The sequence below is a fragment of the Gordionus sp. m RMFG-2023 genome, chromosome 5 (assembly GCF_954871325.1).
Source record: "Gordionus sp. m RMFG-2023 chromosome 5, tfGorSpeb1-WG-v2, whole genome shotgun sequence".
NCBI lineage: Eukaryota > Metazoa > Nematomorpha > Gordioida > Chordodea > Parachordodidae > Gordionus > Gordionus sp. m RMFG-2023.
The window spans coordinates 2,981,587-3,009,232 of NC_088779.1; the positions used below are offsets into that span (position 1 = coordinate 2,981,587).

Genomic DNA, 27,646 nt, shown 5'->3' on the forward strand with positions numbered 1-27,646 from the left:
ATTTTTCTCCTTCCAATATCCATCATACCTTATACAAGGTGATACGATATTTCCTATAAATATAATTAAATTTATATATAATAAATAAAAAAAAATTATATGTATATTTCATTTTTTTTTGTCGTTTGTGTGAATAGATAAAATTAATATTATTTATCATAAATTGAATATTTTAAATGTTTTATATATATATTTTTTTTAAGCATTTATAATTTAAGTAATAATTAAAATACAAATCAATTTTAATAATTTTTTAGTTAAAATTTCTTGCGATAAATTTTAAAACCTAAGAATATTATTTTTTTACAAGATTACAAGATAAAAAAAAAATACTGAGACATTTCAGAAGGGGTATCCTAATAACAAATATTTTTTAAAAAATATTCTTCATATTCCTAGGGGACAAATTTATATATGTATTTGAGTGGCGGGAGCGAGAGAAGGTCACCAAAAAAAGAGATCGCTATCTAACCCTTATACAATTTGTCATAGGGGGGTGGGTATAAGACCCCGATGACGTTGAATTATCACGTGTCTATATATTTTAACTTCTAATTCATCGAGTTTACAATAAAGATAATATTTACAAAAATAATTGTCCTATAATGGTATTTTTTTAAAAAAAATAATAAAATAAATTAATATATTTTATATTTACATTATTATTAACCTAGTGAATGAATGTAGTAATAAAAAAAAAAAAAGTATATAAAAATAGGGGCTTAAAAAAAATAATGAAAAATATAATTAAATGATTGATGCCATCTACAATTTTCCGATAAATTACAAAAAAAAGGGCATGTATCATGTAAGTTTAAATATCTTTTTTGACTAATAACATGGTAAATAAATATGGAGTTATTAAGGTTATTTTTTTAATCATTCAAAAGATGCGTAATTGCTTGAATCTTTGACTATGGACTAATATGATATATATTATAAAAAAGAAATATGTTAAATGAGAAAATATGTGGGGAAGAGTGATTTAAAAAAATATAATATGTATATCGTACGAAGATCATCTTTTTATAATAATAATCCTTTTTCAAGGAAGGGGGGCGTATTTTTAAATGTTTGCCTTCATTCATTTATTCCTGCCAAGATCTTAGATCTAATACGGGTTTATTGTGCGCGTTAACAAGAAGCGTAGCCATTAAGTTACCATCCCCTTCGCATCCCAGACCGGAAGTGGTAGCAAGGGGGCACCCATCTGATTGTCTCCTGCCATAGAAAAAATGCTTCTTCATGAAATTATTTGGGGTGTGGCTGGCGGTAGTGCTCAAAAATGGGTTGGGTTCAAAGTTATTGTTAAGATAACCGTAAGGGTGCAGCCTTTCGTTTGGGGTCTCTGTCATTCTGCTACTCAGCTCGTTCGGACTATTTGTCGGGTAATTTTTACAGCTGGGTGGATACAAGTAAATGAGTGCTTGAGACAGGCGCAGTTTATCGCCGTTATTGTCGGGTAGCGGCAAGAGGCGCGATACCGATTCGGGAGGATTGACAGATTTTGGAATTCTTGGATCATCAGTGCCGTTTTGGTTACCGACGAATTTACCTGGGTTGACTATAGAGGAATCTGCTATTACGCATAATAATATGAAACAATAATTGAGCGTTAAAAAAACGATTGAGTAAAAAATAAACTTTTATTAGTTAAGCATTGTTGTTTAAACGAACATGGTTGGGTTGATCGAATTGTGCAGCGATTGCTAGAGCAATCCAATGAATTTTCATCGTGAGAATAATTGATCGGAGATTTAAGAACATTTTCGGGCTTTATCAGTTTAATTTTTTTTTTCAGATAAAAAAAACCAAATTATTATTGATAGTGGGTGTGCAGCGTCTACATGAGAGGAAGGTGGAAAGGGGGGGGGGGGGGTAGGAGCAACTTGTTTGTAAGTTTTTTTTAAAAGGAGGAGGGGTAGGCAAATAAGGTGGGTCTTTAGGATTAATTTTTTTCTTTTTTTTGACTATAGACCTATTTAAAATACGTGAATTTATTGATAAACATCGGCCAAATCTAGCTATTGCGTACAATACAAAGAGGTCGGTACAATCTGGCCGGACACAAATATTTTCCGGTTGGGTAAATTGTGCCAAATATTATTTTCGACCCGGGCTGAAGTTTTTATTAAAATCTAGTAAACCCTTTTTTTTATGTTGTTTTTCTTTTCGTTAAAAATTTTTTATTACACGCGCCAAACAACTGGCCACTGGGTATACATAATTACGGGTAGGGCCAGAGATAAAAAAAAATATGCTGGTTCGAGCCTCTCCAAATTCCAGTGAAGGTCATCCTGATTGGTCAATCGGTAGCTCAGGTTTTAGGGCATTTATCCTAAATCCTATGTAAATCGGGATCGCGGTCCGTAAAAAAAATACCGATTTATATAATATTTTATTTTTCCTTTCACTTTCTCGTCGAGTATATTTTTTTAAAGGTAAGATTATAATTTTCATTTACGACGCTATTAGCCGGTACCAAATAAAACGCTATATATATCAGAGACCTGCAGAGGTATCATTTGCACGACCCGATCCAACCCGGATTTTTTTCGACCAGGGTTTTATATTTTAAGTCTAGGCGATTTTTTTAAAATATATGATATTTATTTTTGTTTTTATAGCTATTAATGACGATATTTGGTTTTAAAATATATGGCTCAGCCAGGTCCGGGTATTTTTTTTAAAAAAATTTTTTCAGGACCGACCCGGGAATAGAAATTAAAATACGGCTCTGTACCAGGGCCGGACCTAAGGTCACTGATATATATGGTCTCAGCACCTAAAGAAATCAATACAAATATCCATAAAAAAATATTATTTATTAGCATAGTGTTATATTGGACAAAAAAAAATTCCCAAGGTTAAGATTTTATATTAAGCCATTACAAATGTATTTCAATCATGATAAAAAAAAACTTAAATCTATATTTCTAGTATTTATTCCATAGTCCTACGGAGCCAGACCGGAAGTAACGTCATCAATAAAAAAATATATAGGATTTCTAGTATTTATTTCCCTAAGGAGCCAGACAGGAAGATCATCAATTAAAAAAATATAGGCACATCGCTAGCCCGAAAAATAATCATCAACATATTTCTTTCCTAATTATTGCTTGATAAAATATTAAAAAAAAAATAATAAGTTTTTTTCAAAGGAAAAAAAGGGAAGTAGGGAAAAATATTTAACATATTCATTTGCATATCTATAATGATTATGTAATAAAATGTTAAATTATCAAATATTATCGCTAGATTATTTTACGGTTTTCTTGCCTTTGATAAAAGCTAATTTTTTTTAAAAAATTAGGATTCGCGCCCGCAACGGACCTAGATGGTTACGACGGACGCGTTAAGACCAAAAAATTTTCTATTTTCTCCAATTTATATTCATCATAATAAAGCTAGGGTCGATACTCAAAAATCAGAAATAGACGTGGGGTTAAAAAAAAAAGCTTGATTAGAAGTTACGTTTTGGTTGAAGGTTTGAGGGGCGGGTTTGTGAGATGACCTAAGATGTTTCAGCAGCGGAGACCTGTCGACGTTTTGATCGCAAATTTCGCCGTTCAAATCGCCGCTTATCAGTTTGGCGTATTCGTAATTTTCGGTGGCATGTTGAGATGGGAAGAAAGGGGCGTCCACGTTGTTGGCATTAAGAATGTGATGGTTATTTTCGAACTGGGAAACTTCGTCGCCTTCCGGAATGGTGGTCGCCATGATGGGCGAATTTGGCAGGGTGTTCCTTTTGCGACCGCCTCTATTCTTGAGATATCTTGATGGGGGGGGGGGGTGGGTATTTTAATGTTAGCTGATTATATTATAAAAAAAAGAGGTTTTTGGTTCTTACATTGAACATTGAGATCAAAATAAATCACGAAACTTTGGCTTAGAATATGGATTCACTTATAAAAACCAATTTTAAAAAATAGGCGATTCTAATATTCGTCCCCTAGTCCGAGAGGTGGAAGGTAACAAGATAATAATCTAAAGACGCTACTTGCTTAGTCAAAAAATAATTGAAGCCTAAAAATTCGCGGCAAGAGTTGTTACGAGCGATTTTCTAAAATTATTGAACAATAAATAATTTTAAACCTGTACCCTCTTATTTGTTCTTGTCAGATTAAAATTTTTGGAAAATGTATTTTCTATTTTCTTTTTTAAATGTTGCCAATAAAATATTATAAAAATTTTTATTATCATTTTTTTGGTATATATAATAATTTTTTCAACCAGGGCTTTATCAGATCAATTTAATAAAAATATCGACAGCCCTTAAAATATTCAACTTATTATAAGATACTTATTAAATGGATCTAGATACAGCTACATCATCTAAAAGGTTATCTAGAAGCAGATACAATTTTTATTATACTCTTATGTAAGAGTTGCATAAACCTAAATTAGGATTCTATTGTGAAAATTCATGAAATGAGCTAAAATATTTATTGACTCGATATCACATATTTCAAAATATAGGGGAAATGTGCCATAAATGGCCATATTTGAAGACTGGCCCACCCTTTAACTTTTTATCTTTTGTATCTCTAGAATGGTCAAAATGTGAAAGAGCAATCCAATAAAAAAATATTTTAAATAAACTGTTTTTGGTACCTCTTTCTGGATTTTAATTTTATACCAAACTTACATGGAATCATAGCCGAATTACATACGTGAAAGGAAAAAAAACAAACCTGTTTATGTCTTCCTTGTACTTATCGGGAGAGCCCCTGGTTTTATCGGGTTCGATATCCATAGGCATTTTGAACCGGGGATCGAAGAACTTGGAGGAAGATGATTGATTAGTCGCATTCAAATGACAGCGCATGTCTAAAAATTATTTTAAATCAAAATCGATTATTTAATTATTTATTTTTTTTTAAAAAAAAAACAGGATAATTTTTAGAGAATATGGTTTTTGATATTTCTTTTTCTTTACTCAAATGTAATTTAAAAAAAAGATAATTTACTGTATAAATTAGACAGGTTATAATTCAGCGAAAGAGACTGATAAGCTGATGGTATGTTTGGGTCATTGTTTAAATAATTATAGTTATTATGGATATAGTTGTGGTTGTTATTATTATGATTGCTTAGACTGTTGCAATTATAGAAAGGGGAGTAGGTATTCCGCGCCCACCACATCCAGTAATGCGAGTTGAAGAGGGACAAATTATCGCAAGCGAGTTTCTGGCCCCCAATTTCGAATCCAGTATCGGACTCGGGCGGCACGGGAATGTTGCCAGATTTTGAAGGGGTTTTCGGCTCGTTCTTGTTGAGGCTTTGCAAGTACTTCAGGTGTTGCAAATGGAAGAACTGCTGTTGCTGCTGAAAGCTCAGAGATAAGGCCTTTTGGGAATGCAGCCCGGCATTTTCTGGCAATTCTGATCGTTAAAAGAAGAAGAAAAAAGGGTTTATTAGAGAGCGATAGAATATACGCATAGTCAAAAGTCCGATTCCAGCAAATTGAAACAGGGTAAAAAAATAAAAGAGGTTACTCTGGCCGTAGCCGTATCGGCAAAGGTATTGCTGGTAGTAAGAAAAGGGGTCCAAAACATTATTACGATGTACCGTCGGATTCAAATGCTTGCCGTTATTGATTTCGTTGTTGATATTGTGGTTTAACGCGTCACCGGTATTTGAGCGAATAGTATCGAATTCTTGAGACAGGATGTTTGTTCGCTCATGACCTATAGATGAGTCCACTAGGTTGATTAGGGTCGAAGTAGAATCTTCGCCTCCTTCCGTACTTGTTTAATAAATAAAGAAAATTAAAATTATTTTCTTGAGATGAGAGACATTTGGGATCTAAATTCAAATCGAGTTTTATATAGTTGGAGTAATGGGTGGGGGGGGGGGGGGGTGGATCCAAACTTTATCGAGATTGGCTGTTCGAGATTTGAACTGAAAAAAGAAGAAAAAAGATAAACGATTCAAGAAAATTCCTTTATAATATATACCACAGTCATTCATTTAACAGCTTAATCCCTAAATATTTTTTTTAAATTCATAGTCAACTTGCCCAAAGTTGTTTTTCCCATCCCATCTACCATTGGCCGATTCTTATTCCCACTTTCAATTGGATGCTAATTAAAATGATATTTTTATATACTTGTTAATGTGCAGCATCCTTCTCCTTTGCTTGGAATTGTCGAGGAAACGTTGAATCGGGTTGGTAAGAGTTAAATTTTCGGTTGAAAGTTCCATAGCCATTTCCGTTTGTAATTGATTCTGCAATTGGTGAGGGTGGCATTCATCTTTATAAAGTATGATCATTAAATATATACATGAAATATCAAATTTGCTTATGGGTTAGAATAATCTACATTTCTATATCAACATGAAATTAAAGAGATAAAGACATTTGTAACCATGGGAGGTCGGTTCGGAGGTGGTCATTTCTACTGTATGCCGTCGCATCGCCAGGTAGCGGGCCAGCGCCTCGGGCCTCGGCTCCTCTTCTGCTTCTGGAACGCTCCCCGAATCTTCCTCATCCCATTCCGCCTCTTCTCCCGTTTTTTCCTTTGATTGGTGGCCTTTATCTTTTGACGATTCGTTTAAATCGTGTTGCTCGTTTTGTGAGTAGTCCCCGCTCGACTCCCTCGGCCTTTTACCTTTGTGGGCGGTGCCCGTATTATTCGCTATATTAAAGGCGTCTAAGGTTTCGAAACCGCTATCGAATACCGAATTCGGATTAATTTTGGGACCAATGGAGGAATGGTAGTTCAACAACACGGAGTTCTGGGCTCTTTCGGACGACAGTAGTGTGCCGTTATTTGCCGCGAGGAAAGATGCGCTGGGAGCGGTCTGTCGTTTTGGCTGATTCTAGTTTTTGTTTTATATTACATATTCAAATTTTTTTATAGCAATACAGAATCAATAAAAATATTAACTGACGAAATTAATTACAAAGATAATAATAAAATTATTCGTTGTTCTTCACGCGATAGTTCAAATTTATTTTATCAATTATCCATTCTGGATAATCTTTATATTTTGTCTTGGAATTTAAGCGTAAAATTAAAAGCAAAAAAGGAAGGATCAAATAGTATGGTGACAAATTCGACTTTCCAAGAGGTGCGAGATAAAATATTTTGTCCCAATCCTCGAAGTGATCATTATTGATTTCTTGGGGTTTATATTGCAAGTAGAACCCTTTATCGGTTTGTCCCGAATACTGCGGTTATGGCTCAGGTTCCTGGTATGATTCCAGTTCCGGTTGTAAATTCTGTTAATAATTAATTGATTGGGCCTTTTCAAAAAAAATTTTGGTTTTCAGTTTCTAAACTGACCCGAATTGGCTAGAAAAGAGTTTTAACAACGGGCCCTATTATTTTCCTTAAAAATTCGAAAACTCTTCTTTAAAATTTACCAAATTAAAAGCGGCTGGGTTGTTGGTGATCGACGAAGGTATGGCGGCCATTTTCGAAGTCACGGAATTCATGATCTTGTCGTATTCGGTAGAACTATCTCGAGAGGGCAAAAACTCCGTTCGGTCTTCTTTTTTTTTAAGTAAATTTAAAACATTAAGTTGAAGATCATAATTTTTATTTAAAATTTTAATTTCTTAGGCTAAGTTTTAACTAGTCTTTTCTTCTTTTTGGAATTTCTGTATAACTGTCTAAATAGAATATTACACCGCGTATTTTAGTACTATCTGTCAGAATCTATATTAACCATAACCCTAAGGTTGTTCAAAGCTGTCTATTCATAAATTAAAAACAAAATTAAGACGATCTGGGGACGAACACTTAATCATTTTTTTTAAATTAAACTTTGAATTCCTAGAAATTTCGTGGATCATTTTTATTTTAAAGGAGTGATCATATGTGTTGTGTTAAAATGCCCGATTTGAGTCGATTTTTTTCAAAACGACTGTAAGATTTTAGCTAAAATAATATTATCTAGGCATCGAAGATTTGGCAAATAAGACGTCATATTAAAATTTGACAGCTCCGATGTGGCTCACTACCGAACTGGAAGCCAACCTATTGCTAGTTTATTTCATTGTAAAAGATAAAAGTATGTTATATTAATTATTTTTTTTAGCAGGACAGCATTAACCCACCCACCCCATCCCCAACCCACTCGTATTTATTTATGAATCAACATTTATCTTAGATTATGAGAGTGGGAAAATACTTTATTTTTTTTAAAAAACAATTTAGGATTTAAATAAATATTTGTTTGAATATGTAATACTTAGACTTGTTTGATCAAACCATGTTTATAAATAAGGATAAAATTTTCAGTTAAAATTCGATGTAAAAAAAGCGGGATCTGATTGGTTCTCGTTATCATCCATAAATAAATGGGATCGAAAGGAACATTCAAGTTTCAATACTAATTATGTGATTTCATTGGTGGAGAAATCGTCTTTTTAATCGAAACTTTAAAAGTTCTCCAATCATGAGATATCAATTAGTATATTTCCAATGACATATAATAATACATAGACTTACGATGCGTTCATAATAATGCATTTGAAAGCGTCGTAGAATGCAAATCAGCTGGACTCGCCATTTTTTGGTAACCCATATAGTAATTATTCTCAAGTTAAAAAACTACTATTTAAAAATTGATAACTTGCTTCATTATTAATAGTTTGCGTCAGACCGACATAGGAATAAATTGGCATCTCGTTTAAAATTTTTAATAATGATACGGGTAACCAAAATGGCGTCTCCAGCTGTTTTTCATTGATGTACACTATTAATGAATGCATCGTGATATTATTATTATTATATGTCATTGTATATTTCGCGAGTTTTGCTAATCATTCTCTTAAAATTTAAAATTAAATATACAAAAAGACAACCTTTTTCTAACCCAACCAGATGAACATCGTGCTGCGAAAGTTCTTGCGAATTAGTGCGAATGACCTTGAGAGTTTTGTGGTACTTGTCAAGCAAGAGGTGATAGGTCGAGTAGTAAGAATCAAAAGAATTTTTGGTCACGGCCTAATACAAATATGCATAAGAAGGGGGAGTTAAAAAGAAAATTTTTTTTTTAGAATAAATTTAAAAAATATATATATATTCACAAAAAAATCCCTACTTTATGGTTTTCTAAAATCTTCGAGTTATTACCATGTCAAGGGCAATCGGCATAAGGGAAAACTGCCAAAAAATTCAGGAGGTCGCTTTTTTTATAGTATCAAAATGACGGGAATGTGACGACCTAAAAAAAATGAGACGTGATGTGGGCCGAGTTATTCCATGTAAGAATAGTGACAATATACGGTTCGATTAGGACCGACCCAAAAACCGAACCGATATAATCGGGTTGAGTTTAACCACTCGCAAAGAACAAAGGGATCGAGTCGGGTTTATGATATGACTACTGTTAGAAAAATAAAGAAAGTTACGTAAATTAATTTATTTTTGATCGCTAACCAATTGAAAAAAAAAAGGAAGTCAAAAAAGAATAGCTTGAATTGAAGGGCTAAAGTTTATTCATTTTCAACCAAAAAAATTGGATCGTGGAGGAAAAAATTCAAAATATAGTTCCTTTAGAAAAAAAAACCTGAACAGTTTTCGTTAAATCATAACCAAGGAGCTCCATTATCCTGAGTATGTGTCCATTTACATTACCGGATCCTTCTGGGACTCGCGTCACGCTTTCGTTCCCCAATCCGACTGCCGTGACCCCTTCGCAGATCTTCCCTCTTGTTTCTTCCAGACTTAGGGAAGAATATTCGAGGTTAGGTTCCCTGTCGAAATTTTCCGAAATCAAGTATCGGAACATGCCGTAATCCTGATTCTCCACCGGGCATGCAGTTCCGTTCTTAAGGGGGTACCCTTTTAACCAGGGGTGCTCCACCAATTTAGCCAGCGAAATTCTCTTGTGAGGGTCGAGGACTAGCATGCTTTTTATGAGTCCCTCGCATTCTAAAACGAGAATAAATTGAATTGTAAACAAATATTTTATCATTTATTTATCCTTCTAGAGGATGGGGACATAATTGACCAGTCAAAAAATCTACTTATATTTATATATACATACATGGTTTCGATTTATCGCAATTTATTTTAAACTAAACCTCTTTGGATCCTCATTAATCTATTAATTTATTATAGCGCCAAAATTTTCAGCGTAGATCCCTGCAAATAGTTCAAGCCGAGCTGATATTTATTTTTTAAAGTAGTCCGGGCTCGGGTTTGAAGTTAATTAAATATAGGGGCTGGGTTTAGCCAAAAAAAATTGAACTTGCAGGGCTCCAGTATAACGTAATATAGCGAGCGGATAAGTAAAAAGGTTTTAAAAGTTTTCATAGCGTTTTTTTAATGGTTACCCGTGGACATGTAAAAGGGTATCCTGATTTTTCCGGAAAGGACTCGATTCCTCAACGTTTGGAGGTTTGAGCTGTCGAAAGGAAGGGCACCGCATATTAGCACGTATAACAGAACTCCCAAACTCTGTAGTAGGAACGTAAAAATATTTTTTTAAATTTAACTATTGTTACCTTTTAGGAACAAAATTTTTGTTTTCTATATATATTTCTTATAACATTTATTAGAAAACAAAATAAAATTTTTAATCATTAGTAAAAAAAATAAAAAACCCAAATATCAACGTGAGGTCCAAAATACTCGCGACCTAAAAATAGTTCGGGCGCGGCGTAAGGCGGACTGCCGCACCAAGTAGTAAGCAGCTTGTCTCTAAGGAAAAAATTGCTGAAGCCGAAATCTTTAAGGAAATGGTTTTTAAACAAATAATTTAAAATATAAACTGGGGGAAGGGAAATTTTTGGGTTCGAGGAAAATTCCCAAAATATTTGGGGGGTGGGGGAGATATTGGGGTTTGTTAAAATCCGTCCCTTTTTTCAAATTATGAAAGCGTTTAGCTGTGTTATAAAGAAGTCTTTAACGCTGCATTTAATAGTAAGCGCGATTCGCTCAATCAAAATCACAGCTGATTCGTTATGGGCGATAATAAATATTAGTCGGATAAGACAGGTCAGAATAAATTTTGACTTGGTTTACAATATATTTGGCAATGCTTTTGACTGGCATCCGATTTTTTTTAATTAATCGTATTTTGTTATCTTATTTCTAAATTTAATAACATAGTCGATACCCCCCCCCCCGCTAAGAAACAATTAAATCAATTATTTTGGCCAATATTAGTGAAACAAAACGACGATGTCGTGATTAAACCGTACTATAGCGTTTTGGCGATCGAGTGCATGATGTTATAAAATAAAGCAGCAAAAAATGGCCGTCGTAAAAACATTGTTTTTCAAACAATAAGCGCGAATTCGCGGCGAATTTCAAAAAAACCGTCACGATTTTTACGCTAACTGTGAATGCGGGGTAATTCAACGCGTTTGCGCGTTAAAATTTTTAATCGTTCCGTTTTACAAGTTGTTATATATTGAATACGAAATAATTTTCGTAATATATTTTAAAAAAAACTACACTTGTATAGTTTTGATAAATCTTTTAAAATTGACTACGAAACGCTGAATTTTTCGATCGCTCAAAACGGTAAGATATGTAGCGTTCTTAAAAACTAGAGGTTTATAGGAACACTTCTTGCATGTAGTGTTGTTAAACGGCTCCTCGTCTTGAGCCGATTTTTTTAGGCAATATTTTCCTGGCTATAATTTTGTGTTAGCCGTTTTAAAAAAGTCGGCTCAAAACGGACCGTTTAACAACACTATTTGTATGGCTCTAGCCTTGCATTTTTCACTCATCCATCCTCCCCGATTTTAAGGTCCATACAAGACCGATATTATTTTTTCCAGCCAGATCGTTTCAAAAAAATTTTGGTTCAGCCCGGTCAATAAGAAACCAGATGGATCCTATTCAATCCTACTACTACTATGGAATGGAATTTTCAACGGAGGGCACTTAAATATTTTTTTTATTTTACCAGCTATCTTAACGTTGAGACCAGCGTCCAATAGCAAATTTTCCGCCTTGAGATCTCTGTGCACGATATTGTGTAGGTGACAGTAATGAACGGCGACGATTATTTGGCGAAATTTTTTCCTGGCTTCTTTCTCCGACATTCTCCCGTGTGCCACCAAATGATCTTTTTTTTTTAAAAAGGAAGAGTAATTCAAGTTTCTGAGGAGTGGGTTTATACGTTGGGTGAGAAAAGATAAAACGAGGGAAGGGACAAAATATCGTTAAGAAAAATGGACGATAGGACGATTTTAAAAGGGGTTAAACTTGGGTACCCATTTTATGGGTATTGTTGCGTATGTTTAAATTTTGGAGTATCGAAATTATCAGAGGGTAAATGGGCAAAATCTGAAGATGTACTTAATATAACAAATTTACCAAAAATCTCTCCGCCACTGGCGTATTCCATGACCAGGTATATCATCTTCTCCGTTTCCATCACCTTTTGAACGAAGAAATGTATAAAATAAATTATTAATATTTTTTAAAAAAAATAATTCAATATAAAAAAGAGAGTTCGGAAGAGACTAATATCTAACGGGAAACAGGAAGCGAACAAAACCGGAAACTTGTATACAGTGTTATAAAGAAACATTTTATATTATGCAAATAAGTTTTAAAAAAAATATATCTAACCCTTTAGGTTCCCTCATAAAATTAATATGTTGCAACACGATATTTAGTAATTTTTTTATTGATTCTAGTATAATATAATATAAAACACACAAAAAAAGTTTTTTAAATTCAAAATGGCGGCTCTCCCTGGTGGTTTCAAATTCATATCATTGACACCTTATGGAAACTTTCGAAACAGTTTCTATTTTTATTTAGACATAGTGGTACGTTGCATGATTTGCACGACCACCTTGTTCTTCTGGGATTTAACTTTGTACTACAGAAGGTACACCTTCGTGAGGTTCCTGCCTGAGGTTGGTGAGCTGAGTTTTTTAGTCTAATTTCTGGAAGGATATAAGCTTTATTATTTTTTCTTTGCATTGATATATAATTATTATCATTATGAATATTATCATCCCTATTAACATTTTTACAGTATGCCAATTCGCTAGCAATTATTTGTCTTCGGAATTCTTTCGATGAGAGTTTATTATCTGTAAGAATATTGTATATTATGAATGAATTGATAATCGCCGCATCTATCAGCCAAAAAAATATTGGTAGTCACCATTTTCGCCACTTTCGCGAAATTTCATATAAAGACTTGAAATGGTCAACAGACCCCATATATTTATTATACATCTTTATCATTATTGGACATTTTACGTCAAATACTTCCCCTTTTTTATTTTTTCTCTTCACAGTATCCACTGATCTCGGATCAATATAATTGGGCATTATAAATAGGTCACGATTATCTCGCCATTTAATTATACTTATATTATTTTTGTCACTTCTCCAGTCAAACTCACCTCTTTTTAATTTTGTTTCCATATTCTTTATGGGCAAGTATCTCCTATTTTTGTTTAGTGTTCCGGTAGCATATATACCTTTCTTTTTTAAATCGATCAATTTCAATTTGATAAGGTGTATCCGATTCATAATCATCACTATCAATTTGGTAACGTGTATCCGATTCATAATCATCTTCGGAATCAGTGGATGAGTTGTCTAACGAAGAACCTTCAGATGGAATGTCCAGATAATCATCCATATATATAACAAGCTAAAATTATTGCGAAATGAGTTGGCAAAATTTATCAATTATTTAAAAAAATAAATATTAAAAATATTGTTGTTAAGTGGCAGTGGTTAGTTTAATATACCACATTAAAGAGATCAAAATAATATATAAATATTATTTATTTGAGCAAAAATAAATATTAGAAAGATAGATAAAATAGTGAGGAATATATACATTTAAAAATATTTGATAAATATACTTACTTATAATTAAAATTGGAATTTTAAGAAAAATCATCGTAAAAAACGTATTTTGAAATAAAGGCGCGAAAAAAAAATTAAAAAATAACTCCTCCACAAACATATGAAAAAGAATATCTTTTAATATATATTCGTGGTGGTTTCATTTTATATGATTAACTCCTTTAGAAGATATAAAGGTTAAAAGGTGGTTTTATATTTGCACTACCGCGACCGAAAGGGTTACATCACCTTTTGAACGAAGAAATGTATAAAATAAATTATTAATATTTTTTAAAAAAAATAATTCAATATAAAAAAGAGAGTTCGGAAGAGACTAATATCTAACGGGAAACAGGAAGCGAACAAAACCGGAAACTTGTATACAGTGTTATAAAGAAACATTTTATATTATGCAAATAAGTTTTAAAAAAAATATATCTAAACGTTTTCCATCAGATAAGCATTGTAACTCTATAATATGACGCCTAAAAATTCGAATAGGGAGGGGAGAATGAAAATCTTAAAAGGGTAAGAAGATATTAGCCGCTTTTCTATTGGGTCGTTTATATAGGTAACAAGAGCGAAAAATATAATTTGTAAATAAAATCATTTATTTATTTATCAACTTTTCGATAAATATATCTTATTCGTGAAACAGGAATCATATGGTCCAAAAAACCGCCGGAAAAAAAACTCTGCTGGTGAAAAAAACACAGAAAATAACCCCCTCTCGAAAAATTTGAATAAAAATAATATTTTATTGACGCCTAAAAATAACACCTTTTGAAATTTTCTCGCATAAAAAATATGATCCCTTCACCCAGCCTGATACCCACTCTCGTTACAACGGAGCCCTAACCTGTCTATCAAGATGGCGCTCAAATTAAATCGTTTAAAAAATTCCGCGAAAAATATAATGACGACAAACTTGGTATAGACGGATGATATGCGGATGCCTAAGGATTTTGAGTATTTGAATCTCCCGGTAAATTTTGGATAGGTTGTCTGGGTCGAGCCGAGATTTGTCGATAATTTTTATGGCCACCTGGTTAATAATTATATTTCAAAAAAGGTATATTTTGAAAATGAATAATAAATTTTTTTTAAAGAAAGAAAAAAAAAATAGGATATTATATAAAAAAAATAGAATAGAAAGAAAAATGATTAATTTTAACAAATTTACCGTCTAAAAATATATAAAATACTGTCCATTTAACCCACTCCCCTACTCAAAAGATCAGCCCTTTTAAATTAAATGGATAGACGTCTAGAAAAATGTCGGGTGGTGGGGAGGGGGGTTAAATTGTTTTTTTTTATAAAACGTCATCTAAGGTTGAATTTTTTAAAAAAATAACAAAATTTATTTTCACAATCTATATTCAATAAGTGAGAGGGATGGTTGAGCTTTAAAAAAAACCATTCATTCATTCGTTTCTTTTCTAAAATAAAATTTTTTTTCTCAGACAAGGTTCTGGAGATAGGACAATATAAGTTGAAGAAAATTCTACTCACCTAATAATCCTCTTTCTTTAGGTCAAAGACATATAAATATAAAAATACCTAGCAGGCGCGTACGCAGGAATTTGGTCTGAGGGGGGGGGGGATAATAAATTTTTTAAGAAACATTGTTATTTAAAAATATCAAGCATAAATTTATTAGGACTAATAACTATTTCTAATACACAATTTTAAATTAATGTGATTTAAAAAATATTAAACGGATATAACTAGCGGTATAGACAAATTATAAAATAAATGTGAATTATAAAATATAAAGTGAATATAACCACTATATGAATCACTTAAATGACCCAAAATAGAAATTTTAATTTTTTGAGCCTTTAAAATTTATATATATAAAGTATAAAAAATTTATACGTTGGAAATATAAATATTAATACACAAAAAGTTTCTTAGGAATAATTGTATTTTTGTATGTTATATATTTAGATTTACAATGTAAAATCCAATCTTCGTTGGGATTGAGCTAATTTTCCAATTATCTCATCCTTGCTTGTCGTCAAATACCTATGAATATTCAAAAGATCCAAACCTTTCAATCTACTTTCAGAAGCTGTACTTCTTGATATGTTTTTTAGAGACCTTGCAAGTATTTTAATTTTTATAAATATACCCGGGCAGGGCCCGAATTTTTTCAAAAAACACCCAGGCCGGGCCTGAAATTTTTTTAAAAAAAAATATCCTGGCCTTTTAAAACAGCCTATATTTGAAATCGTTATTATTAGCTATAAATATCAAAAATAAATATAATTTATTTTAAAAAAAATTCGGGCCGGTCTTGAAAATTTCCTTTAAAAAAAACCCGAGCCGGGCCGAAAAAAATTTTGAAAAAAATCCGGGCCGTGCTCTGCAAATGTTACCTCTGCAGGGCTCTGCTATTCTTTTTTAAAAAAAGAATGTTCTCTCATTCGTTTACTAATGGGAAGAGTTGCTAATATATATATATTTCAATACATTGGGAATAATCTAAAATGTGTTTGAAATTATACAAAGCACCCATAGAGCATTTTTTAATAACATAGTTATTCAGCTAATAAAAAATCAAACAAAAATTATTTTTTTTCTATCACCATCTGAAAAAGATTGGGAAGGCTTTTGTGGAAGTAATATATCTGCAGATTAGTAAGTGCTGCATGATGAATTAAAAACCATTCATTTATTTGGATTATAGTTTTATAATACTTTTCTACTGATATTTACTAATGTTTTGACGATGAGCTTGCCTTGCTGCAAGTCGAGGGAGACAAATATTAAACACGTGTAGCTCTCCTGACTCAACAATAATATATAAAATTAAAATTCTTCATCAACATTAGCCCTAATTTCCTCGAGTTCTGATAAAATGCTCTCCGCTATGCTCATCTTCTTAATCAAGTCAATGCCATATTTTTGAAAAGTATTACATATTGTATAATTAATTATATAATACATTCTAATGAGAAAAAAAAAATTGAAATAAGTATTGAATCCAATAATTTTCTTGCTTCTGAGAAAATATTTCAGGTCATTATGATATTTCAGTAATAGCATTAATAATCGGCTCTTCTAACTCCATAAAAGCTATTACTGCTTAATGGCGGAGAGTCCATCTCGTTGGACAAGCTTGCAATTTATTTCTCCATGTTGGACAAGGAGTTTCAGAAAAAATATTATTAGATTAGAAATATGAAAATGGCAGATAAATATTACGCCACTAGAAATTTGAAAATAATAGGTATATATTACGCCAATGAAAACTTGAAATTGAAACTAATTGACAAAATAACTTAGTAGATGAATGTGATAAATAAATGTAACTAAATATATATTTAATATGAGATAGGAATAAATATTAACAAATATAAATTAATAAAAACGATAATATTTTAAAAAAATAAATCCGGCATCTGCATTTTTTGGCTTTGGGGGAAGGATTTGCCCTGCTCCCCCCCCCTGCGTATGCGCCTGTAGACTAACGATGCATTTATTAAAAGTGTACATCAATGAAAACAGCTGAGGACGCCATTTTGATTACCCATATTATTATTAATAATTGTAAACGAAAAGCCAATTTATTTCAATGTCTGACGCAAAACTTTAATAAAGAATTGCCTGATCATCGAGATAATAAAGCAGCAAGTTATCAATTTATAGTTTTTAACTCGAGAATAATTACTATATGGGTTACCGAAAATGGCGGGTCCAGCTGATTTTCATTCAACGACGCTTTCAAATGCATCGTCAGTCTAGGCATCAATATATGTCATTACTTTAGATATAACATAAAATCAGGTAGGAAATAAAGTTCAAGGGTTCTACCCTGGTTTCATGAAAACGCAATTAATTTTGAAATGTAACTCGAAAATATAACGATAAAAAGTAACATTTTTTTAAAAAATTAAGATACACTTATTTATTATATTTCCCAAATTTAAAATAACTCAAAAAGCGCGAAAATAAGTTTGATATGATTGGTTTAATGTCTATGTTTGAAAGAAAAAGATAAAGTGTCATATTATCAACCCGATTAATCAATTTAGACCAATCACGAATTTTTTTGAAAAATCTTTCCCCCCCCCCAGATTATCTTATAAAAATATGAGCTGCGAAAGTAGAGGATGATTGCCAAAAACTGAAATCCTCTAGTTATTCGGAAAGGTTTTAACATGGAATTAGTATTTTAACTAATTTTGCCAAAAAAAAATCAGGTCAGGCTAAACAAACTATTGTCAAAAAGCAGGGTTATAACCCCAAATAAAATTGTCTGGTAGGACATTTTGAGACCATAGGTCAAACAAAGACCGATTTACGGACCAAACCCATCGAACCCGGGGCTGGTTCGGACCTCTTTTAGAAAATGGGGTTTTGATTAAGTTCCTGTTTATCAAAATTCCCGCTAAATAGAGTTTTAAATTCATTTAGGGCCCAGAATACTGTCAAAAAGTAAACAAATTCAGATAATGCGTTATTATTTGTGCTCACACATTGAAAGTTGGTTCGTGATTTGTATCGCGTCCCGGTTTAGGACTCCAGCGGATGCGCAATCATTCTTGTAGAACAAAAATATATCTTTGTCAATCCTTAAAAAAAACCCTTAAGAAAATATGCTATATACCAATGCCATCCTCAGCTGAGGCGTTCAGCACAGCAAAAAGCCCAGTTTAGATCATCTTGTTTGTAGGATAACATTTTTGGAAAAACAATTATTAAAAATTAAATTTTTTGAAAAAAAAGAAAGAAATGGTAATTTACGTAAAACCGCGCTGTTCGTGATAAAATGGAAAGAAACGTTTTAGTAAAAAAAAATGAGATTTAGCCAATTTAGGCCGGTCCGATCTGCCCAGCAAAATTTTTTGGAAAATAATTAATCTTATTTTTTTGATAAGTGCTCACCTTATCCCTGCTCAAGTTGGACAAACAGCAGGTGTACTAATTTTTGCTTCTTTTATATATATTATATATAGGTTTTATTTTTTATCACAAAATGAAGCATAACGTCAAAAATTCGTTAGTGTTCAAATTAAATGGTAAAATAGTAAAGTAATAGATTAAATATTATTTTCCAGTACATTTTCTTTTAATTGACGTCATTAAATTTTGTTTGTTAAACAAACAATTTAAAACAAACAAAATTTAGGTTATTTTATATTTTTTTAAAAAGAGTCAAACAAATCCAAATTAGGGTATAAGTATCGGATTGGATCGGCACCGATAACGCGTTTTTTAAAAGATATCGGATAGGACCGATATTTTTTTAAAAATTGTTTTCGGTTATTTTATGGTTGTTGATTTAAGATTTATCATGCAATCGAGATTTGGCAAATGCAGCCGAATCCTTCAGTCATCTATGATCCAAATATCGAGGCTTACGTAAAATTATTTTTGGGGCAAGATCAGAAATCGACCCAAATCCAGCCGTTTAACAGAACCAATCTTACCCGGAGAAAAGTCATTTTATCTTCTAAAAGAAAATATCATTCTGTCATCAAGTTTCGACTTAAGCAAAGGTGATAATGGGACATTGCCCTAAGAAGTTCTTGATCACCATGCTGAAGATCTCTTTTTTAAAGAAATTATTTATTTTTTTTAAAAAAAGATTAAAATATAGAAAAAGTTAAATTCTACGCGTGTTCTCGCAGCAAATTTTTTATAAATATTCGTATCGGTTACCAAGTATCTGCATTTTATAGTAACGAATGGATTACCGGAAATTGCGAACCTCGAGATTTGGCAAATACAGGTCCAAACTGGGCTAGGCCGGGCCGAATATTTTTTTTTAAAAAAAAATATTCGAGCCCGGTCGTTATATTTTAAAACCAAATATTCGAAAGGCAATTTAGCTATCAAAATCAAAAATAAATATAATATATTTTAACAAAATCCGAGTGGAGCCTGAAATTTTTGTTTTAATCACTCATGTTTTTAATATGCTCCTAAATTCTCACTGGGGGTCATTGCATTTCCAGTCAAATGAGATTTTTTTCCTTCTATCAAAATCACTCCTCGGCAAATTATTTACAATTGGGGAGTAATTCCGAATTCCCGTAAGATTCTATATGCTTACCAATGACATATAATAATACCTAGACTGATGATGCATTCATAATGCAGCATTTGAAAACGTCTTTGAATGCGAATCAGCTGGACCCGCCATTTTAGTAACCCATATAGTAATTATTCTCATGTCAAAAAAACTACTATTAAATTGATAATTTACTTCCTTATTATCTCGATGATCATCAGGCAATTCTTTAATAAAACTTGCGTCTGACAGGAATAAATTGGCTTCTTGTTTCAAATTTTTAATAATGATATGGGCAATCAATATGGCGTCCCCAGCTGTTTTCAATGATGTACACTGTGAATGCATTGTCAGTCTAGGTATTATTATATGTTATTGATCCTCCCAGTAAGGCTTAAATATCTATAATCCTGTGTCTATTTTTTTTTCTTCCTTCTTTCTGGTTCAGCATTTCAATTTTTGTTTTGCTATTGCTTGAGTTTTAAAACTGAAACCAAAACTTGGATCAAATCTTAGCTGATCCCTCTCTCCTCTTAAAAAAATTTCAGGAACACTACCCTAAAAATAATCGAGTCCAAAACTCGTCTATTTAATATAAAGCCCCGGGCCATTTAAACCGATTAGTGAATTATTTCAAATACTAATCGTTCTCCTTTTTTCGTCGTATCCAGGAATCGCATAATGATTGACGTACTATATAACAATTTACTTCATTAAAATACAAATAAGTGTTTTAAAGGAAAAAAAAATTATACCACGTCAGCAACATTTGTTTTGTTAGAAGGGGGTGGGGAGGGTAAATCAAACATGTTTTGATTTTTTTTTGCCTTTTATCATTATATTTCTAATATTAGAATATAGGGTAGTTAAAAGGTTAAAACAAATAAATATCATCTAAAAATAAGTAGCTAAGTGAACCAAGTTCATTGTGAGAATTCATTTATTCAATCTTTCCTGCTTTCCAAGTACCTTAGATAATAAAATAAATTTATAAAAATTTGGGCTGCGAAGAAAAATCCCCGAATTCCAGTTTCGCGATTTTAATAATTCCTTTTTTTTATACGAAATTTTCCTTTATAGTGCGCACAAATTGAGCGTTTACGTTTTGCCGAAATTTTTCAATAAAAAAACGTATTCATCCCTTGTTTAAATTGAGTTTGTCTTTTTTATTAATATAGTCGATTCAAAATTTTAAATAAGTTCTAAAAAAAGGATTTTTGTCTTTATTATATTATCGTCTGCGTACTTATCTCTTTAATTTCTAAATATTCCTTTTTAGGATATAAGTAAGTTATTTATATCACATTTTTATATAATATAACAAAACGAAGAATAAAAAGTAATGAAAAAGCAAATCTATTTGTGTTTTTTAAAATGGTTGCTAACGCCAAGCGGTAATTTTATCGATTTGCACGAAAACATTTAAAATGTATTATTTGCGCTTGCAACGCAGCGTTTTAAAAGCTCAATTTGTGAGCACTATAATGCCTTTCAAATGGCCTCGCGCAAATTGGTAAATGTACAGTTTGGCGTTAGCAACCATTTAAAAAAACGAAAATAGGTTTGCTTTTTCATTTACCATTTTTTTATTCTTCGCTTTGTAATATTTTATAAAATGTAATAAAAAGGAATATTTAGAAATTAAAGAAATAAGAAGGCAGACGATAACACTCCTTTTTTTAAGAACGTATTTAAAATTTTGAATAGACGGATAAATAAAGACAACCTCAATTTAAACAAGGGACACGTTACGTTTTTTTATTAAAAAAATTACGGCAAAACGTAAACGCTTAATTTGTGTGCACTACTAAGAATATTGACGACAATAAACCAATTAACCCTCCCCTTTCAATGTCGCCGATTGAAAAAAAAAATTAAAGGTTTATTTTTCAAAGGTCATAAACGCATGAAAGTCGCGTATCTAGTTGGCTTATACAATTAAAAATTGAACGACTTTAACTTAAATCCTCTAAAAAAAAATTGAATATTTTTCAAAAATATTTTTTGTGTTATTGAATATTTTTTATAAAAAAAAATATTATAAAATGTCATTAGCAAAATAAAAATATTTATATTATTATATTTAAATCAAGGTTAAATTTGTAAAATAAAATGAAATCTTAAAAAGAAAAACCGCTTCGAAAAAGATAAAATTAGAAGATCAAAATTATAATTAAGCCATTTAATGAACAAGCCCTTTATTTTGTTTTGTTTTGTGGAGCTAAATTATTATTTTAAATGTAAATGCGATTTAAGTGTAGTATAAAAGTATGGTCTCAAAACGAAGATATATTTATGGCCCTTTAACGCGGTTGAGTGGGGGAAGGGGGGGGGGGGGTTCGTGTCATCTATATTTTAAAGGGAAATAGTGCAATCTGATACAACAATGGTATCCATTTTATATTTAAGTCATCCGGGGTAGGGTGGGTGTTAGTGTCATTAGCTTGGAGAGCTCTGGGTATAAGCGTGGCTGCTGAGATATTTTAACTTTGGTTCAATCCCGGAAATATAGGATAGGGTAGGCACCGATGTACTCAAAAAAATATCGGATCGGGAGGATATTTTTTTAAAATATCGTACCCTAATTTTTTGTTTATATTATCTGCTCCAAGAAAGGGATTTTAAAATAGCTAGCTAGCCACGTTCAGGCTTGCTTGCTAAACGGCTCGATTTAGCCAAATTTTAAATACGGTTGACTCAAGACTTTGGTCATAAAGTAATATTTTACACACTGGTGGCGTTAGGACTTCTATCGGCGAAATTTCGAGGGCTTAAGTATTTTTTTTTAATTTAAATGTTTAAGATTATCACGTGATAAAAATAATGATAGTGATTGGTTAAACGAATAAAACCCTATAGCAAATTAAAATATCGGACCAAAAGGAGATGGAACTAATTTTATTACATAAAAAAACATATATTTAAAATTAATTTAGAGAAGTTCTTTGAATTTAAAGGAGGTAGGGAGGCCCACCAGTTTAATACTTCCGCCCTGGCTCAATTTAAAACAAAAGTGAATTAGAATCCTATAATAATCAAGTGGGGAATATTTTATAGATTGACAGGCAAAATAGGGTAATTTGCTTTAGTTTGAACTGGGTCATAATAATGTGGTATCATTTAGAACAAATCCAATCAAACTATCCTTCAAAAAAAAACTTAAATAGCTAGCTAATAAAAAAATTCAGTTAAAATGATATTTTTATTTTTTCTAGATATGAAAAGTTGAAATATATTTGTATAATTCCAATTTACAAATATTTAATTTAGTTTTATATTATTTGGCCAATAATTTGTAAAATTTAATTGGTATTTTTGTGTAAGCTATTTTATTTATTTAGATTGTTTGATCTGATTGTATTTTGATATATAAAATACAAAAAAAATTCAATTTTTGATTAGCGAAAAGCAAATATTTTAGAAATATAAATTAAATTGGAAGGTAAAATTGTGAAAATGGTATCAGGAACATTGGATACAGCATAAAATAAGCATAAGATATATTGCTGCAACAATTTTTGATGAATTAATTTTAGAGATCTGCATAAGCAAATCGAAGTCTGATAACTGACATTTTTTCTAACTTTATCTATCATCAAATTTTATTTTGGACAGACTTAGACTTCCACCAGTTAGAAATTTTCCACTTTGTATCTTTTCAAAGTTCAATAAAAAACAAAGATAGGATCAAACTTGGATTTATTTCTAATTACTATAAAATCTATAATCAGATCAGACTCAGATCCTAAAAGAAAAATAATAGAATCTCATTGCTCAGACAATTTTTTTTTCTTAAATATTGCTAGATCTAAAGTAATAGATCTAATACAGGACTCAGTTAATTTAATGAGATATATATATATATAAATTAGTAGTGTTGTTAAATGGCTCAATTTGAGCCTATTTTTAAAAGCAGCTACCTCAGTATATTATCTAGAACAATATTACCCAAGCGCAGAGATTATATATAGCAAAATCTTGAGACTTAGGCAATATTTTTCTGGCTATAATATTGAGTTAGCCATTTTCAAAAATAAGCTCAAATCAAGCCATTTAAAAACGTTATATTTTAGTGATTTTGGAAAAATTAACATGAGAGTCATAACTAATTTATAAATATATAAAATAATTTTATTATCTTCAATTTTATAAATAAATTTATTGAAAGAAATTTTTTGAAATCAATAAAATTCATGATTATAATAAATTAGTAAAGGGAGTATTCTAGTTTTTGAATATATTTTTTACTAACTCTTTTTCAGAGACTTTATGAAATTATTTTGAAAAAAAAACCATCCTTTTTCAATATTAATTAGATGACTATATCAGATACTTTTTTTAAGAGAGGAGTGATTTGAAAAATTATATGATTTGGGATTTAATTTATAGTTAATATTTGTAAGGGAATGTTATATCCAAATTAATTTATGAATAGTAGCAAATAAAACAATTTTCTTTATATGATAAAAATTGTTATATTAAAAAAATATATTTAGTTAAATAACCATAGTTATTTATGAATTATTTTTAGGCTGCTAGTGAATGTTAGACCAACTTGCTAAGTAAAATAAATATTGTACAAGCAAGATCGGCCATTATATGAAATAAAATATTACACATATAGTATAAAAGATTTACTTTGATTTTTGTCACACAATGAATTCCTAATTTCACCACTGCAAAATTGCCTTTCCCTATAGTCCTTTCCAATATAAAAGGTCCGACCCTTGGGGAATGAAGGCTTTTAGAATTCTGTGATTTATCCATTCCAATAATATTAACTATGTAGTATAATATATATACGAAACATTTGAATTTTAGGTTAGCATGTCATCGTCAAACTTAAGTGAGGATTCACGTAATATATTGATCAAATAATCAAATAAATGACACATGACCAAAAAACATTTTTTTGTCAGTTGAGTTCAGAGGTTGAATCTTGAATAATAAAATAATTAATTATACTTCTTAATTAAATACAGATAAAAATAAAAATCAAAATATATAAACAAATGTGCATTCAATAGGAATGTATTTTCTATATATAAAATTTTAATTGTCATTGTTATCATTTTATTTTTTAAACTTCTCGTAGGTATAATTATGTAAAATATCATTGTACGATTTTGTGGACCATTTTGTTAATTTGTTAATAACTTAATATAATTAATACACATTTTTATTAACGGAATTTATCCTTAAATATCAAAAAATGCAAAATTTTTCTATCCTTACCCCTTAATAACTCAGATAGTTTTTACTAGCTATGCGAAATTTTATTAAATTAAAAGCCCCGTTTGGATGTTCATAAGGACAAAATAATCACATGCAATCATTATTCTTCAAACATCAATTTTTATAATAATTACACATTCATCAAGTTTATTTTATACTCAAAAATACCTTTTGAATTCCGCAAATTATTATTGTTTATATATCTCATTAAACCAATACTCTTGCAATAGGTTTAATCAGATTTCAAACCGTTTTGGTACTGAAATTTTAATTTAACATGTTTACAATAAATATTTTTATCCATTTTCATGAAAAAAATTTTTAAATATATTAAATATTAACGTTCATGACAATTGTCACTTTTCTATCGTGCATCTTTATCGAAATTTTAATTTTAAATGTTAATAATATAAATTTTATCCCATTTGCGTCAAAAAATAATTAAAAATGTTAAAAAATATCGATATGAACATTTGTCATTTTTCTGTGTTTATTACAACATTATACCTATAGTGTCCAAAAAGTTTTAAAAAAACAACGATTAGGACAATTGTCACATTTCTGTATTACTTTACATCTTCATTGAATTCTGATTTTATAAATCTTTACCCATTTGTGTCAAAGATAGTTGAAAAATTGTCACTTTTCATGGTACATTTTCATTAAATTTTTATTTTAATTTAACATGTTTACTAACCATATGCTTCAAAAATATATATTATAAAATAATAATTATCTAAAACAACTTATGCTGTGTGGACCTTTAGAAGATCGTTGATCAGAAATATTAATAAATAAAAAGTGTTCAAAGATCATGATCTTCCAAGATCGTTGCTCAAAATTTTTTTAAAATTTTATACAAGTTGTTTGGACCAAAATTCTATTATACAAGAACTGTCTGGTTAGTTAAATTTTTTACCCGACACCAGTGGTCCAGGCTTTAGGACGGGTCGAGGCAGGCTTTGCAGATCTCTTCCAGATTACTGCTAGTTATTCTAAAGAAAATTTTGATCAAGAGGTTATTATTTAATTGGCATTAATAAATAGTATTTATTTTTACAAGCGTCAACTTTATAACAAAATAATGTAGTAGCTTCATTCATTTTCAAATGCTACAGTACAAACGATGCAACATATGCGGATTGAATTTTACAAATTACAGCCAACATTCCTACCAAAAATATCATAAACGTAAAATAAATGATGGAATAAAAAGATTCAAATTAAAAGTATTATTTGTATATATAATATAATTTTTATCTTATTTTTATAAGAAAATTAAAGCGAATGAACAATTAATTAATATGTCATTTATACCAAAGTCTGACTTAAATAAAAAATTTTGGTGTATATTTTGTAGTAAAGATTATGAATATAATTATATTGTAAATAATTATCAAATCCTGGCTTTAGGATTTTTCGATCACATATCAAAGTAGCATAATGATTTGATTTAATATCTATATCAAGTTAGAATAAGGCACATGAAGTTTGTTAAAAAAATATTATTAGAAAATGGAGAAGACATGAAGGATATAAATTCTTATATAAATGATAGGAAATTGTTCACAGAGTACATCAATATTTTTAGATAATTTAAAATATTTCATTTAAAGGTATGAAAATGTTATAAATTCTATAATAACAAAAGCCAATGTAAATTTTAATTAAAAATACACTAATTATTTATTTTAAAAAGGATCCAATACAATTATTAAAATATACTCAAAGTTGTGACAATTCAATTTACGTCAGAAAATCTTCTCCAATATTATCCAAAAGTTGTTTATATATAATTAAATGTATCATGTATAATATTGCATTTAGAATTCGAAAAGTCTATAAAACCATTTGATACAAAAATAATTATGAATAAAGAAATTCTTCCACATTTTAAAAAGTAAAATTTACATATATAATTTTTTTTGACACTGTCGATAATCATAGAAAAAAGAAAAAAATTATCCCTGAAAATAATGATTTTATACTCAGGCCATATGTTTCAAAACGATTAACAAAACTTTAGGCATGCTAATAAATAACTTACATTAATTAATCTTATAAATTATATATCAAATTATAAATTTAAATTATATATATCATTTTATATTGTAAATGCATTTCAATCTTAATAAAAAAAATTTTTTAAATAATCTTCATAAATTTTGTACCTTTAATTTATTCCAGATGCACCAATACCAAGTAGGCTCAATATTCATAAAACTAACCAGTATATCTTTCAATATTAACCTTTTTATGCCAATATCAAATTATTCAATTCTCAAAAGGTTTTTAGAATAATTTTTCAATGCAATTTTGCACCAAAAAAAAATTAGTATTTTTTAATTATTTTAAAAATTGTAAGTTTTTTTAGACCATTTTTATTAAATAAAACAAGGGTAAAAGTTGCTCTTATTGTGCTTCCCCTTTTTTTCAGACTGATTTATGATATTTTTGAATCTGCTTTTATTGCTTTCTAATATCCTTCTAAATATGAAAATTACTAATCGAATCAAATATTTCCATTATTTATACTTGATTTGTGTATTTGAATCAATAATTTTGTATTTGTACAAATCAAATGTTTTCTTATTTT

The 27,646-nt window shown here is 30.4% G+C and overlaps 2 protein-coding genes across 9 annotated transcripts; one reads left to right on the top strand and one right to left on the bottom strand.

Annotated features, from left to right (window-relative positions):
• LOC135930423 (putative uncharacterized protein DDB_G0286901) lies at nucleotides 1-24,689 on the bottom strand. Of its 5 annotated transcripts, none has more exons than XM_065467218.1 (17): nucleotides 24,454-24,689; nucleotides 14,722-14,838; nucleotides 12,291-12,354; nucleotides 11,878-12,039; nucleotides 10,565-10,689; nucleotides 10,295-10,418; nucleotides 9,526-9,890; nucleotides 8,819-8,960; nucleotides 7,373-7,497; nucleotides 6,372-6,825; nucleotides 6,113-6,257; nucleotides 5,499-5,749; nucleotides 4,971-5,384; nucleotides 4,695-4,830; nucleotides 3,475-3,775; nucleotides 1,645-1,774; nucleotides 1-1,579 (listed from the first exon to the last, which is right to left on the bottom strand). In XM_065467218.1, exons 1-17 carry the CDS (start codon nucleotides 24,580-24,582, stop codon nucleotides 1,089-1,091), a joined length of 3,675 nt encoding a protein of 1,224 aa, XP_065323290.1. In that variant the 5' UTR covers nucleotides 24,583-24,689; the 3' UTR covers nucleotides 1-1,088. The 5 variants fall into 5 exon arrangements, with proteins under 5 accessions (XP_065323290.1, XP_065323291.1, XP_065323292.1 ...); XM_065467219.1 differs by having other exon boundaries at nucleotides 2-1,579; nucleotides 1,678-1,774; nucleotides 7,373-7,500; XM_065467220.1 differs by having other exon boundaries at nucleotides 2-1,576; nucleotides 1,678-1,774; nucleotides 7,373-7,500; nucleotides 24,454-24,688.
• Nucleotides 24,690-25,968: 1,279 nt separating this feature from the next.
• Nucleotides 25,969-27,270, top strand: LOC135929960 (uncharacterized). 4 transcript variants are annotated; one of them, XM_065466716.1, is made up of 8 exons: nucleotides 25,969-26,068; nucleotides 26,141-26,279; nucleotides 26,325-26,485; nucleotides 26,525-26,623; nucleotides 26,667-26,706; nucleotides 26,750-26,831; nucleotides 26,878-26,950; nucleotides 26,998-27,270. In XM_065466716.1, exons 2-8 carry the CDS (start codon nucleotides 26,160-26,162, stop codon nucleotides 27,074-27,076), a joined length of 654 nt encoding a protein of 217 aa, XP_065322788.1. In that variant the 5' UTR covers nucleotides 25,969-26,068; nucleotides 26,141-26,159; the 3' UTR covers nucleotides 27,077-27,270. The 4 variants fall into 4 exon arrangements, with proteins under 4 accessions (XP_065322788.1, XP_065322787.1, XP_065322789.1 ...); XM_065466715.1 differs by having other exon boundaries at nucleotides 25,979-26,068; nucleotides 26,114-26,279; XM_065466717.1 differs by having other exon boundaries at nucleotides 25,979-26,068; nucleotides 26,114-26,279; nucleotides 26,531-26,623.
• The last annotated feature ends 376 nt before the right edge of the window (nucleotides 27,271-27,646 follow it).

What these genes read in the sequence shown, in the direction of transcription:
- LOC135930423 (XM_065467216.1), bottom strand. Translation starts at nt 24,582, where the DNA reads ATGGATAAATCACAGAATTCTAAAAGCCTTCATTCCCCAAGGGTCGGA. An exon ending in TCTCAACGTTAAGATAGCTG is followed by an intron (nt 10,690 to 11,877) that starts GTAAAATAAAAA and finishes ATTTCCTTAAAG; the next exon opens with ATTTCGGCTTCAGCAATTTT. An exon ending in TAACCTGTCTAATTTATACA is followed by an intron (nt 4,831 to 4,970) that starts GTAAATTATCTT and finishes AATAATTTTTAG; the next exon opens with ACATGCGCTGTCATTTGAAT.
- LOC135929960 (XM_065466716.1), top strand. Translation starts at nt 26,160, where the DNA reads ATGCTACAGTACAAACGATGCAACATATGCGGATTGAATTTTACAAAT. An exon ending in TTTTTCGATCACATATCAAA is followed by an intron (nt 26,486 to 26,524) that starts GTAGCATAATGA and finishes ATATCAAGTTAG; the next exon opens with AATAAGGCACATGAAGTTTG. An exon ending in GATAGGAAATTGTTCACAGA is followed by an intron (nt 26,624 to 26,666) that starts GTACATCAATAT and finishes TTTCATTTAAAG; the next exon opens with GTATGAAAATGTTATAAATT.